Source organism: Ambystoma mexicanum, chromosome 7p (assembly GCF_040938575.1).
Source record: "Ambystoma mexicanum isolate Mex_15411 chromosome 7p, UKY_AmexF1_1, whole genome shotgun sequence".
Classification (NCBI taxonomy): domain Eukaryota; kingdom Metazoa; phylum Chordata; class Amphibia; order Caudata; family Ambystomatidae; genus Ambystoma; species Ambystoma mexicanum.
The window spans coordinates 394698024-394714164 of record NC_090939.1 but is presented as its reverse complement, the minus strand read 5'-3'; the positions used below and the strand labels follow the sequence as shown (position 1 = coordinate 394714164).

Genomic DNA, 16141 nt, shown 5'->3' with positions numbered 1-16141 from the left:
TGAAGCACTCAATCATTCATGTTTTGGTGACAGTCATGTGACAGGTGTATCTGACAATAGCTCTGAACTCAGCAATTGCCAAGCAAGCATCCAACACGATCACAGTCTTAAGAGACACAATACTTAAAACTGGAGAATTGAATGTCTTGCTGTTACTCCTGCAGCTTCCAAGATGAACGTCAGAGACTATGTTTTGTGGTTATGAACGGGACTGAAAATATAAATATACATTCTTTATTAGCACTCAGATTGGAATGTTAGAAACTTGATAGTCATTCAGGTCTAGGGCATCTGGGCAATCATCACTGTCATGGCTGTGGTTCCTGATTACTTGTAGGAGGCCTGAATTTCTTTCATATGCCCCTCACTTTGTTCACTCATTCCTGTAATTACTTTTTTTTCTGGGTCTCCCTTCAACACCCTCCCTTGCCACCTCCCTGCCAGCCTGCACCGTGTACTGCCTCAACTCTTTTTTCCCATAGAAAAACCAAAGGGGCAGATCAATGTCAGTGTCAGTCGTTTGTGGGGTACACTGGAGAGTTTTATCAGACAGTTTGACCCATTTTTTGATCCATGAAAACAGTTTCAAAGGCCGGCCCTGGATCCGACTTCGCTGTGTGTTGTGTGCTAATAACAATGACAGGTTACTGCTGAGCAACATGGGTAGTTACGCGCCCTTAGACTTTTGTATACAGCGCTCCCTATGAGCTCTGGCATATAAATTCTATTTCCACGGCTATAACAACCTGTGTTGACCATCATGATTGCCTTTAATTATTAAATCACAGGCCATCAAGCAGGCCACACATGCTGTTCAATTTTGATCGAGCGCGACCTTAGACAAGATACAAGCTTGTGGAATAAGAACAAAGTCAATGTAATCCTGAGCAGAACATTTTAACCATGCATCCCGGGCAAAACAAACCTTGGGAAAAGAAAACACATGCAACCCTGCTCTAGGAAACAAAGAGGAGCAACCTGATGTCTACAGGCAAGCCTTCAGATTGAATCGCCGAATGCATCGTGTGCGTCTCCTGTAAATAAAGGGAAGGCGCCGTCCATGCACTACTTTCTGCATGACCTTCTCTCTCGCTTTTATCCGTGCCTTCACATTCATGCTGAATGCGATATTGTCCTCATTTGCAAGGAAAATGTTTCTGCTAGCAAGAAAAGAACTCTCGCTTTTCACTGAACACGTGCTATTGGCACTGCTTCAAGGCCACATGGCTAATAAAAGAAGCAGGCTCCTGTGCCTGACAATTCCAAGTGGAGCTTCGCTGAAAGGTGTTTCTGATGAATAGTACAATCTGCCATACAGAGAGGCCTTTATGTGAGCTCTCATATTTATTTTTCAATTGTATGTTCATATTAAACCCATCCCTAATACAATATGTTTTTTTTCCCCAAACATGTTGTATATCAATATTTTATCATATTATCCTGTTTTCTCATTGCTTTCCATTCATCCGAATTAATCTTGACTGCAGTGCCTTCAGACGCTCACTTTTAATGTCAGCAACTTCAATATGTTTTTCATAATCCTGCTTTTCAATGCCCGACCTTGCTCTACATTTGAAGTATATTGCAGTGATTATCTTTTTAAATTGACGAAATAGGTTGCATTAAGATAATGCACAGAAATAATATTAGGCACCCAGAAGATGTACCCCGGCTGGAAAATCTCCAATTGGAATGCTCCAGCGCCTATAAAGGTTTGACACCTCATTGCGGAAGACATGATCAAATTATATTTAAGCATTTAATGAAAACTGAATTTACGCCACTTTGGGATATTTATCTGTGTTTGCATCCGGGGTCTTTCTGAATTCCTTTTATTGCTGAAAGCTGGGAGATTCGTCAATGCATTCAAGCTGCTGAGGCAGGAATGCACACGGAACGTTAACTGGTTGCTGAAATGTTGCTGAGCAGTAAAGCACCATGACAAAGTGGCATCTTGCTGGGCCGCTGTTACATCTTCAGCACTCAAATTAATTTACGACCAGTCATCAATTCATTTACGTGTCGTTTTATGCTAAACCCGTGCTTGCTGATGAATGCGAGGCCTGGGATGCATTAAGCCCGAGTAAAGACGGTGCTTTATAATATGACCCTGCTAATTGTTGCATTACCATTTTTATGAGATGCAAGAACTAGCGGGACCCGTTTTCCTGAGCATGTATACAATGCACAGTTCCAAACCTCGGCATTAAATGCAAGCTGAGTTCCAAGCCCAGAAGTAAGATCTTTAGTAAAATTACCCCTATCAAATCAATACAGCACCAATATTAACTTCTTACTCCAAAAGGCATTTGTAAAACAATCGATTGTTGTGCCTTTTGTGGGATGTTTTACCCATGCATCTGAGCCCTACCTCAAAAACTGTACAGTACTGACATGGAAAACATCATGATGGCCAGAGATTCCCAGAAAATGCCCAGGAAAGTGCATGAAGAATAGGCTGCCACTCATTTTTGCCGATGTTATGGGCACAGAAGGGCATTGCCTAAAACCACCATTGGACTACCCACACAGTAGCCTGAAACCATTGGGAATGGCAATGCTGATTGCCAAAAGCAACCTAGAATTGTGGGGAACTCATTTTCTTAAATCCCAAAAATGGGTGCAGTGCCAGTACTCACCACTATCAGAAAGTCGGCATTTTAAAACAACACCAGATTTTTTTTATATGTGTAAAACTGAATAGATGAACCCAAAGCATGCCAAAGAAAGACTTACTGAGAGGTGGATCCAATGTAAAGTGATATTCTGAAGTGACTTGAAGGTTTATAACAAGACTGGCTCAGCTGTGGATTTCAGCAGTTTAAGTAAATTTGGACTGAAAGACACTAAAAATCTAAATGTTTAAAAGAAATGAGTGACCTACTTTTGAGTGGCACATAGTTGTCACTGTTGAAATGCCATAGTTTTGAACTTAGAATCAGCATTCTAGCTGCACATGTAAACATTGTCTTGACTTAAACTGGGTAACAAAAAGTGACATTTTATCTGAAACCTGGCTTAAGGAACTGAATTCTGCCCACCAGCTACCCCCGACAGGAGATGAGACTTGCACAACAGCTGTGTTCCCAGGCCTAGCTGCCCTTTTGCTGCTCCCACCAAAAGGGATATGACACTTCCCTGATTGAATTACCTGGGCTCTGCAGGAAATTGAACAAAGCCCTGTCCTGACTCAGGCAAATGTTTTATTATGGGGCCGTAAAAAGTGGCTTCCTCCTGGAAGAAAAGGGGAGGAGCACTGCCTGTGAGAGCAAGCTGGCTTGGCAGAACTGGAAAAACCAGAAATTCAACCTTGTGCTGGGGGGAAACCACACCCCTGTAGCCAGAATATGGTTTTAGAAAAAGATGAATAACTCACAGTACGGACTTGTCATAATTATTTAAATGATACCATAATTCTTGTGATTTTTCTGCCCACATTTTAAGAGATTTTTAGAACCGGTGGCATGATCTGGGGGCAAACTAGCAGTTAAGAGGGTATTACTTAAAATGTATGCATGTTAAAAATCTGACACTTCATCAAGTAATGTCCATACTCCTTGCGCACATGTGTATAAATTTGAGTAAGAATCTGATATTGGTAACCTGACCAAAAAGTGAAATATGTTGCCATTTCTGAATGCAAGCTCCCAGGAAGAGCAGAGTTGGGACAGGGTATACCTCCTGTGATATGTGATGGGTGCATGTAATTTTAAACAAATGTGTACCTGTGCAAATATGTCTTTTGGGTCAAAATATAGATTGTGTGTAATTTGACAGGGGTTGGTTCTCTGTATCATAAACAGACCTCATCATGATGACACTTCATTTCATTCCCCCAATCAAGGGGAAGAGGATGAAGTGGCCAATGACAAGTGGAGAGGGGTAGAGCCTAGTGATGCTGCACACACACCCACTTTCAAAACACATAAAAGCAGACAGTCAGGACAGATAGGGACATTCAATTCCATTTGCTGCAACGCGCTGTGCCGGACCAGACCACATCCAGAGATCCAGACTTCAAATCCATCAATCTCCAGAATCCAGAGAGAGAGCAGAGCTGACCCAGACCACTGTTAGCAGAACCAGAGCGCTGACCCAGATCACTGTGAAGTGCAGAGACCAGACCAGAGTCCAGTCTAAAACCTGACCAGGTCTGTGGCGAGGCCCATTCTATTTCTAAATATATTGTGAGTACCTAGCAAAACTGTGCAGAACTAATCTCTTAGTTAAAATAATATAATTCAATCGATTTTAATCTAAGTAGAACTACCTAAAAGCTATCACCTGTCATTTTCTAGTTGCAAGCTGTCACTTGTCTTTTTGAACTTTAAAATTTCAAATCTGAAAAACGACCTTCACAAAATCGTTCATAACTCTGTGACCGTTTGTGCTAGAGACTCGCAGTAACTTTCATCTGGAAGCTGAGATCCTAGGCTGTCCTAGGACCCCAAAACGATAGTCCTATTCTTTGTATTTCCTCTGTAATTGCGAAAAACGCATTCGCGAATTTGCAGCGATTTGCAAATTTCTCCACGTGTGAAAACAGCAGTTTGCTTGCTTTCATTTGCCAAAAATAGGTTTAACCTGCTAGTTACTCCTAGATCCTTGCTAAAGTGAGCCTGAACTCATCCCAAGTATATTTCACTCACCCTGAACCTATAGAGGGAATTAAAAGCATTTTAGCATATTTTTCACTTCATTGCCAGCACATATAAAAGCATTTTGGGCCTGTGTTTCCAACTTCTGTAGTGTAAGCTTGCTGGGGTGAACTGAATTACAGTTGATTGCATTTCTGAGAACTGTGTGCTTTCCTTCCATTTCCTTGCATTGCATAAAGGGGGGAGGGGATTGCCAGAGAAAAGTGATTACATTGTTTTGTTGAAATCATATTGAGTATTTTCTGTATTGCATTTTCATTCAACATTACATCCATCTGAACTTATATAAAGCATTCTCTACCACCTTATTCTTCTGTTCCTATTCACAAGTGTGCTAGTGCCAGACTATCCATTATTGATTACTGATCAGATTAAGTGTGATATTCAATTATTAATTTATTATAAAGCGTGATATATATATCTATTGTTTAATTTATCAAATAAACCTTTTAACTTGCAAAACAGAACTACTTCTTGGCTCAGTGGGGTCAGGTGGATTCCAAGAGAGGGGTGTTATATAGGGGTAGTCATCCAGAACGCATGAACTGGACATAAAGATATATTAATAAGGGTTTCCATTCAGTATCCCAGACTAGGCATTGACTTAGTTGTAGTGTTGAATTGAATCCTCTTACACTTTCAAAGACAGTTCCTTGCTTTCTCTTGCACAGGGTATGTATGACACATCTTCTCATGGAATACATATTCTTATTTTAGTCCTGATTGAATTAACACGTATACTTTGATTCTACCGAACAGAATAGGACCAGACTAGATGTACTAGGCTATGAACATGATGACTATATTTAGAGTGGGATTTTAAAGTACCTAGCAACTGTATCAGTGCGCTCAATATGTGGACAAGTTGGAGTCAGTTATAGTGAAGCACTCACTGGGCCTCATTATGACATTGGCGGTATCCGTGCCTGTAAATACCGGCATGGCTGCTGCCGGAGTCATGAATTTTCCAGGCACATTACAGCCACAGCGGACCCGGTAATTACACATTCGAGGGTGCCGGAAAATATTTGGCCGCATTCCCATTTGAGTCCCATGAATTGGCCATTCATGAATGGTGCCGGTGCATCCGTCGAAGTTTGCTTGTGGCTGCTGGTAATGCATCCACGAGCAGAAATTGTAGTTTGCCGGTCCCGTAACAACGATACCGGTAAGCTTACCAGTACCATTGTTACCGGACCAGCAACCTTATAATGAGGCCCACTTTCTTTGGGACAGCTATTTAATAAACACAATGGAACATGATTCACAAAGAGGTTTTCAATATGTGCTTCCCATTGAACAAATGCTTTTTGAATCAGGCTTAATGTGTTTTCAATTGGGGTTCAAAACACTTCATAGCCATGAACATCTCAAATTACTTGTGGACAACACATTCCATGGGGTGAAAACATTGGCTAACACAATGATGTATGCAATGGAATTGCTATGCCATATACAATGGCCCTGTTTTACATACTACTGTCAATTAAGCATCTTAAGAGTACATGGTCGTTCTTAAGTGATGCACTGATATCAATCTGAAGATGCTAGTTGCATGTATGTCACAGCATTTCTAATGCACCTGCAGGCAACCGAAATTAGGACATGATTGAATACAAGATCAGTTTTTAGCAGTGAGGTCCAGTTCAGAGAGTGGTTCTTTTGGGCTGCTCGTGTGAGGGTGTAAACATCTTTGAGAAGGCGGTTCATGAGGACCATCTGGTTTTAGGCCATTCATTTCGGAAGATACTGCCTTAGATAGTAAGGATGTTTCAAACCTGCCCCCTTTTTTATCAGGTACTGCTGTAGTAATAAACACATGACCTATTTTCCAAATGTGATCTCTATGGCATGTGACTAAGGGCCTGATTTACAAACATGGTTTCAATGGAACTTGCCCATGTTACAACATGTTGGTAATCAGGGCCTAATTGTTAATGTTGATGTATTGCTTATGGTTGATGTGTGTGTGTCTGAATTGAAGGACTTATTTGTGTGAATACATGTATTCAAACTACAATTGAAATCTCTCTTTACTATCCATACAATGTTTTCAGCCAAGACACAGAAGGCAAGTTAAGAAGCATTGTTAATGGCATGATACTCTGCAAGCTGTTGTTCTGTTCACACTCTTTCTATGCCTCAGAAAACGGGTCTACGGGTCTGCATTCCTTAATACATATTGCTTTTGGAACTGTTTAGATAATGTTCTTACCACTCTTGTATTTGTGATTAGGGTTTTGGTGAAATGTTTTGAGGGTCATGTTTTTCTTTTATTGGAGTTTTTGATGTCGGCTGTTTTGGTTGCCCACGGTGCATGGGTCTGGAAGAGAAAGGGGGTTTAGTAGGTGGATGGGATGGGGCAGGTGCAAAGCCCGTGATGGGTACAGGCCACTTTCTGTGTGCTGTTATATCTCCAGGTGATTACACATATCTCTATGTCCAGTAGGGAGAGCCCATGCTGATAGCCAATGCTGGGCTGTTGCACTAATGAGTTAGTTTTTCTATTCTTATCACTGTTTCCTGAAGTGCAGCTATTTTTTATGTTTGTTCTTTGGGATCAAGTTTCTGGCACATGCCTAATTTGTCTTCATGAGTAATATTTGAAATGTCCGTTGCTCTGCTGTCCTACTTATTTTATTTGTGTTTATTTGGTGCAACTTGGACACCTTCTCTTAGATCTGATCAGACTGGGCCAGTTTCCTCTGCATCCCCCATATTTGCAATCTGTTATGTTTGTCTTGTTTTGTGTTTTGTGCGCTGTGGGCGAGTATCGCTTTATAAAAACTACAAATGAATACATTATACGTTGTTTGGTTATTTGATTTTTTTGGTTTGTTTTGTCTGTGTGTTGTTTTGTTTTTATTTATTATATGTTTGCTTTTGTTACTGCGAATGCCCTGATGCCTAAGGGTTAGTTTGGAACTATAACAATATATATATAAACAAATACATATAAGCGTTTAATGCTGGTATAATGGGAGAGTTGCCACTCTTGAAAATGAAGGTGTGCATGTGGTAGAGGCATTACGGGGCCATTCGGAGCAAGCTTTCAATTTCCCAGCCCTGATTAGTGTAATGGTGGGATGGCTAGTACGTATTAGCCCAGAGATGTCTTTAGGAGAGGCCAAAAGGGGCCCTTTCCCCTGGCCCCCAACTTGGCGGGGGGCCCACAGGGCTGGCTGAGCTAAAGAAGTCCCTTTCCATTGTTCACCAAACTTAATTAGGACAAGTTAGGATATTCTATGGCATGCTGCTGAGGCTGTAAACCATTTGCCTGCCTGATGTTGACAAGTACATTCTGCTCTGTTCTATTCATTTTGGAATGCTGTCTGTGTTCACTATGGCACCACTCCTGTAGCATTCTCACCTTTCTGTGGGTATTAGATTGATCATGTGCAATAGCCAAAGTTGAAATGCGTATTGGTGTATTGGAGTGCCACAATGGTTCAGAAGATAGCTCAATGTGTTACACATTCATTGTAAAGACCAGTGTGCACGAGTGCAATACCAAATCCCAAAAAGGCTGACTCAGCCTTTCTTTTGTTAGAAGCCGGCAAACCTCTATGTATATGTGCTTTCTTTTGTAGCACAACAGGTGCTATTATGATCAACATGCCTTGCTGTAAAGACAAACATAACATCAATGCGTTGAAGGTCTAGAAATGGTTTTGTTCAGATGGGGAGTAAAACCTAGGCAGCCACCTCCAATGATGAGCATAATATATTAGCCTGGAGCAGGGATTAGGTATTCAAATTCAAGACTGTGGAATCAAAGCTTTCATGCTTGTATCGTGGCTTTGCCAGCAGACTAGACAGGGATCTTGGAAAAACCAGCATATCACTGACATTACTGTGCTGTCTTCTGTGAAAGGTTTTGCCTTCTCACAAGCGGATGGCATTATGTAGCCCTTCGCCTGCCCATTCGAGTGGAAGCGGTCCTTGACAGAGGAAAGAGGACCAGATACTGAAGGCCTCTGGCAAGCATATTTTAAGGTCTGCTCATTTGACACAAAAACAGTTTGCTTTTTTGTACAATTCAGAGGCATTTCTGCAAATGTATAAATAACAGTTTCACAGGCCTGAGTTTTGGCCATGTATAATGCTTTCATTTAAAACCCAGATCAAATATTTTAAGATCATATCAACTAGATTGCTGGTACTTGTATACTTCCCTTGAGGATGGAGACAGTAAAGCTAGAATCATTCCCATTTTCCATAATCGATTTCTTTAACATTTGTTTTAAAAAATGGGTCATGTTGGATTATGTGGTTTGTGGAAAAGAAAGTGTTAAAGTGTAGAAATTACAGAGTGGGTGCAAATTACCAACAATCCCTCTTAATCAATGTGTGGTCCTGGACATCTCTTTTAACCTTGTACTGTCTAACTTGTCAACATTGACAGTCCCTAAACCCTTCAAGGTGATTTAATTCTCAGGGTATGATCGTCAAGAGAAATCTCACTCTTGGTTTCACTGGCAGTTGTGTTGCTTCCTCTATAATATGCCCTGTGTGCCTTCCTCGTTGTTGATAATGATATTGATGAAATGTGCCCTGTACCTATACTAGAACACAAATACCCTTGTTGTGGACTGCAAATGTTACCCTTGAAATGCTATTTGATTATCATTTCAACTAGAGCAAGAATGAAGAGGGTAAAGGAAATGAAAGGGAGTGTCCATGCTTATTTTGATCGCTGTGTGGCAGCATATCAAGCTATGGGTTGTGGCTGTGATTGTGACGAAGGGGGCGTAACCAGATATTCTGGATCCGTTAGATCATTTGGTTCAGTGTATGGAGGCCCCCAAGATGTCCATGCCTTGGGCCACCTAAGTGCTTAAGATGGCCCTGTTATAGCCTGCAATATGCATAGGGATTTGTGAACTAAAGTTGAAAAGCTGTTAAAAGCCAAGTGTGTTAGTGGAAGATAATGTTGTGATGGTATTGTATAGGACACGAGAGGAGGAGAATTTGATGTCTTTGGCTTTGTGTTATGTCCTTTGGGAACTGGTAGTTCGTAAGTGTTCCAGTTTCCCTATTGCCCATCTGGCGGGTGTTTTTTAAAGTGGACATGAACAGTCTTGAGTACATCTTTCTTGGGCGAGACTCTCCTGATAGCCTTTCAGCCAATGGGTGCATATAGCAGTGCTAGTGCAAAAGAACACAGACATTAAACACTGAGGATGGTGTGGTTGTCTTCTATCTGTTATTAAGTACGTGTGGGGAAGACTGACTGGTTTGATTGAATCCATGGTGTTGTTATTTTGGGAGCTATTGTGGCATGGGTGGGTGTTGAACTCCAGAGTCTTTAATGGTTGGGGTGCATTGCACCAACCAATTGGTTATATCTTTGGAGTGAGTGAGCATTCAGCGTATTGAACAAAGCCACTAATGAAGGCGAAACCTCAAAATAACTGGTCACTTGAAATATGAAATTGACAGATCAGCTAGTTTTATCGGGATTGGGCCATTTTGTTTTAAGTTCCTTAGTAATTAGAGTTGGGCATCTGTTGGGTGCCTTGCTCTACAGTTACCAGTGTTGTAACTGACTAGCAATGTTATCTTTTTTAGAATTCAGGCATAGGTATGTCTTGTTTTATATTTTTTTCCTCACTGAAGTGAAAGTGCAATGCTTAAACGAGTGCCATTATAATGTACTAAATTACAACTGAAAAGCTTTTACTGCAGTCATAATGAAACCTCTTCAGAAGTGTGAGATATGCAGAAATATGCAGTACTCAGGCCTGTGGGGATTATGCTCAGAAATTATGCAAAGTGGCTTAACTTGCAGGTCTACTAATAAGCCACCATTCGGAATTCTGGGGTTTAAACTTTAGCTCTGCAGCTTTCAGGTGGATCCCACGTCCTCCTTGCAAAAGTGTCGCCGAGCTTCTCACAGCTTAATTAGTTTGGCATGCAGTCCTGCCTGAGGACGAGGGAAAAGGAAGACGCAGGATGAAAGCACCACACCACTTAACTGAGCCAGGGACAAGGAGGAGTTACATTGGTGCAGGTGCTTTATCACTGTCAAATGTCCCTTCCTATCAGTGGGGGTTTCGTGCTTTGTAAGCTCTCTTGTTTTGATAAGGTGGCAAGGCCCTACCCCAGTGGCTTCGGTGACAAGGATGATACCACAGACAGCCATTTCATGAAGGTGTAGCCGGGATAATTTGGTGTGGTTTTCTCCTCAAACTACATATTTGTATCAAGATGAAGGTCATTCAAATTTATATTTCTAATCATAGTAAAACGCTAACAGAGCGTTTTTAAATGGATTGCACCATTATAAAATGCGTATGTGAATCAGACACTTTATTTGTCTTAATGTGCATAGAATTCTACGAATCAGTAATACACACTATGGGCCTGATTCATGGATCGTTTTCCTATGGGATTGCACCATTATAAAACACTCCATGAATCAGGCCTTATGTGTCACTGTAACTGAAGATATGCGCCCAGATGCCTTTGGGCCAGTCGCGCTATACAAATAAACATAAAAATACAAAATACAAATACACTCCCTGACACATCGTGCACATTGGTTAATGAATATAGTTATACATGCATGCTTGTGCTGCAATGCATTTCATACAGAACAGGACATGCAGTATTTATGAAATCGCTAGTTTCAGTGCTTTATAATATTAAAGATATAGAGTGTCAAATGTTGTTTTACTGAACATAATAACAACAGATGCACTATTTTAACCCCCCTCCACCCCCCCGTTTACTATTGTCTTTGTTGCTAATCATTATCGCTATTGAAAAGGCACATTTCATTTGGACAAATGCGATAATTATCTGTTTTTTACTGCTCCGATGTTCGTTGAAACATCTTAAAAAGGTCTTATGTCCACTTTTTAAATGTTGTCGCCTTTATAAAAGTAGCATTTTTGTTCAATGCCAAGGTTTTCAAGTTCAGTAATGGACCTGCTTCTTCGGCAGAGGGACCTTTTAATGAAAGCCTCGGATACAAATGGGTTTTCTTTCATGTCTTTAAGCTTTTTAAAATGCATGGCATTTCTTATCATTTTGCCGCCATTCAGAAGTAGTTTCACATCCTTTGTACATGTCGTGCTTGATACTAATGCATTTGAAATGTCAAAGAGGTGCAGAGCAATGCATTGTAAGCGGAAAGGGCTAGCGTGGATTCAATGTGTGGTCGCTGCCTGCAGTGGGCGCTGTTGTGCTTTGCTTACCAGTCACAGAGCTGTCCAAGTTGTCCATACTAGACCCTGGCGTGTGCTCCAGACCCCGAAGTGGTCTGGTGATTTCAAGGTCTTCCTCCTCCATGTCGTCCTCTTCGTCATCTGCCAGGTTATTTTTGATTTCAGAAAGGAAGGCTCCAGACACATAGCCAAGAGGAGGAACTGGCGCGAGAGGCGGCTGAGAATTACTTTGCATATGCCTACAATGGAAACATTAATAATATAATAAACACAAATCAAGCCAGTGAGACTGTGTAGACGAGACGCAGTAGGCATCATTTGGAATCACACGTGTTTCCAGCTCTAGAACATGGCATTATAGACATCAAACTGGTAATGCATGCAGGCAGTAGAAGCTGAACCTTATCTTTGCAGAGATGATCCCTTGTTGCTGTTTGCATTGGTGAACTAACCACCTGCACTGTTCGCATGGCTAACATGCTACCACAAATTCTCTCGGGAAAACATGGTTTGGGGGATTGTGCCTTACTTTTCATATGATCAGTCATGGCAGAGTGACTAAAAGGGTGTTTGTTTCTTTGGATAGGAAGTAGGAATTCCATTAATATATCCCTGTAACTGAATTGTGTAATGAAGTAGCATTAATACTTTGTGACAAAAGCTGGTTCTATTGCTATAGTGATATTCTCCAGATTGTGGTTATGATATGATATGAATGTTTATTTATAACACGCTTAATACGGACCCGGGGATCGTACCTGTGGTGCTCCGTTTCCAAGGTGAGCACATTGCCCCTGAGCTAACCTCCCGAGAGGACAACCTGCGCTTAGGTCTTTTGAAGGTTCAAGGCTTTTACCGGCCCTCAGAGATACCATTGCAGGGATAATCATTATAAGCACCCCAGGAGCACCCATCCTAATAGTGTTATCAATAGTTTTTTTGGGGAGACAGGCACCACGCAAACTGAGCATGTGCAATCCACTGTGGAAAAAAAAATGGCAGCCCCCATTACAACTAGAAAAGAGAACAGTCCTTTTCTAATTTCATGGTGGGAGGCTGAGACGTCATGGGATAGGAGCAGACTAGCTAGTAAGTGGGATTGGGGTGGGGGGAAATGATGGGGGTTTGGAGGGAGGGGGAGCTTGGGATGGTGGCATTCCGCTTGCATTTCCAGCCACCTAACTGGTAGCACGTGGTTGGTGCCACTCCCACATGTGTTAATTAGAACAGTAGGCAATCAAAAGTGGAAATGATGACAGTAATACTTTTTTCCATCGTTTGTATACTAACATTAGACAATTACATAATTAATGCACAGAAGCAGATACAGCATCTCATCTGTTTGGCAGCAACATTTAGTAGACCAATGCTTTCATGTGTGTAGGGGGGGAGGGCATGGCTCCATGTCAAAAAGTGGCCACACTGGCTGTTCTAGACATCGAATGGACATAAATGCCAAAAAGTCATGATGCGTTCCTTAAGGTATGTTATGTTATATTACACTGTGCTATATTTGTGTAGCACCTAAGGACTATGCTCATGGCTATAAAGTGTTTTTGGTAATATAGAGAGTAGTGACATTAATAACTGCAGTGGTGGCCTGCTGTGATCTGGCATAGGATAGTTAACCTATATAGCTTCCAGCCAAATATACATTAATTTATTTATTTTGCATTGTTAAAGCTCTCACACAGCCTGCAGGCACCCAGGCGCTTTTACAGGAATTGTGTTTGTTTTAGTTGCGTAATTGTTTTTTTTTTTTTTTTTAATTAGTTGCATATTTATAACATGCTCAAATACCCAGACGTTTCTAACCACGGACCCAGGGATCGAACCTGTGTCGCCTTGTTTCCAAGGTGAGAAAGTTGCCACTGAGCTATCCTCCCTTGACATGTTGAGATGAATGATTACCTACAGCTTTTATGTGTTAGTCAAATTCGATCCTCAAGAACACAGACAGGGTAGCATCAACAAACAATACTAAAGACACATGTAACATACAGGTGACATATTAGACTGGAAAATGTATTGGTTTCCTCAAAAGCCCAGTGGTCCATTCAAAGCAGCCAACATCTTACCTTTACTTGAATTGTGTGCAGTGGTCATATGATGGGTATAATGATACTGGTGCTACACATTAATTTTAGAAATGCACATATTTCTTAATGAGTTGCTTTCACAATATTGACATTTACCATGCCTGCTTGGCTATGTCAAACTGGTAAGCTCGCGTCAGTTCATCGAGATGCGCTTGAAGCATGGGCTGCATCTCTTCCCGGGGGGAGGGGGTGAGTGTTGCTGTGGACTGCTGCCCAAAAGACACCGCAGGTGAGGAGGCCACCCCTCGCACAGGGGGTGTTGGTACTCGATCATCATCTTCTTCCAACTCGTCCTCCATGCCCTGATGCAGGTACGTCTGAATTGGTAAGGGTGGACACCAGCCGTCGCTGTCATACCTAGGGTTAAATGCAGAGTGGCACGTTTTTGGAGCAGTCTTTATGTGGGCAACATTCTAGGCATCAGATATTGTTTAGTATTTTCAAAGATTATAATTGTTCATTTATCTCATTGATAATCGCATTAAAAAAATAAGTGTCAGTGTAACACTGGTAACAATATGAACATGACATAAATGCTGTGTGCATATCTTACCTATAACATGCACCTCCGAGTTATTAGCTGCTTTCTAATTAAAAACAGAACTATATTTATTATACTCATCTCCTGTGGGATGTTTTTACCCATGCATCCGAGCCCTACCTCAAAAACTGTGCAGTACTGGCATTGAAAACATCATGATGGCCAGAGCTTCCCAGAAAATGCCCAGGGAGAGGCATGAAGAATAGGCTGCCACCCATTTTTGACGATGTTATGGGCACAGAAGGGCACTGCCTAAAACCACCATTGGACTACCCACACAGTAGCCTGAAACCATTGGGAATGGCAATGCTGATTGCCAAAAGCAACCTAGAATTGTGGGGAATTCATTTTCTTAAATCCCAAAAATGGGTGCATTACCAGTACTCACCACTATCAGAAAGCCGGCGTTTTAAAACAACACCAGACTTTTTTGTGTAAAACTGAATAAATGAACCCAAAGCAGGCCAAAGAAAGACTTACTGAGAGGTGGATCCAATGTAAAGTTATATTCTGAAGTAACTTGAAGGTTTATAACAAGACTGGCTGAACTGTGGATTTCAGCAGTTTAAGTAAATTTGGACTGAAAGACACTAAACATCTAAATGTTTAAAAGAAATGAGTGACCTACTTTTGAGTGTCACATAGGTTTCAATTGTTTAAATGTCATAGTTTTAAACTTAGAATCAGCATTCTAGCTGCATATGTAAAAATGGTTAGTTTTATTTGAATGCAGAAAACTGGGTAACTAAAAGTGACATTAGCTGGGGCCTGGCTTAAGGAACTGAATTCTGCCCACCAGCTACCCCCGACAGGTGTTGAGACTTGCACAACAGCTGTGTTCCCAGGCCTAGCTGCCTTTTGCTGTTCCCACCAAAAGGGATATGACACTTCTCTGATTGAATTACCTGGGCTCTGCAGGAAATTGAACACAGCCCTGTCCTGACTCAGGCAAATGTTTTATTGGTGGGAGTCGTAAATGTGGCTTCCTCCTGGAAGGAAAGGGGAGGAGCACTGCCTGTGAGAGCAAGCTGGCTTGGCAGAACTGGAAAAACCAGAAATTCAACCTTGTGCTGGGGGGAAACCACACCCCTTTGGGACCAGAACATAACTCTAAAAAGATGGATCATTCATAGAGCGGACTTATGAAGATTATTTAAATGATACCATAATTCTTGTGATTTGTCTGCCCACATTTTAAGAGGTTTTTACAACCGGTGGTATGATCTGGGGGCAAGCTAGCAGTTAAGAGGGTATTACTTAAAATGTATGCATGTTAAAAATCTGACACTTCATCAATTAATGTCCATACTCCTTGCGCACATGTGTTAAATTAGGGTTAATGTCCGATATTGCAAAACCAGTTAAAAAGTGCAAATGTTGCCATTTCTGAATGCAAGACCCCAGGAAGAGCAGATTTGGACAGGGCATACCTCCTGTGATATGTGATGGGTGCATGTAATTTTAAACAATTGTGTACCTGTGCAAATATGTCTTTTTGATCAAATATAGATTGTGTGCAATTTGACAGGGGAGTGTCCTTTCTGAAAGCCATTAAATGACATCATTCTGACACACAATCCTGCTCTCCAGTGAGAGCGCAAAGAATTCTCCAACCTATCAGAACTCTGAAGGGGTTGGGCCTAGAAAGCTAGCCTCTCCACCCACTTTCAA

The 16141-nt window shown here is 41.4% G+C and overlaps 1 protein-coding gene across 10 annotated transcripts in view; it reads right to left on the bottom strand.

Moving 5' to 3' along the window:
- The window catches only part of ROBO2 (roundabout guidance receptor 2), a 974141-nt gene that overhangs the window by 37278 nt on the left and 920722 nt on the right, over positions 1 to 16141 (bottom strand). For all 10 annotated transcript variants that reach the window (XM_069636436.1, XM_069636431.1, XM_069636432.1 and 7 more), the window contains 2 exons: positions 14026 to 14286; positions 11861 to 12069 (listed from right to left, as the gene is read on the bottom strand). In XM_069636436.1, the coding sequence (XP_069492537.1) occupies positions 11861 to 12069; positions 14026 to 14286 (470 nt within the window). The remainder of the gene's footprint in view (positions 1 to 11860; positions 12070 to 14025; positions 14287 to 16141) is intronic.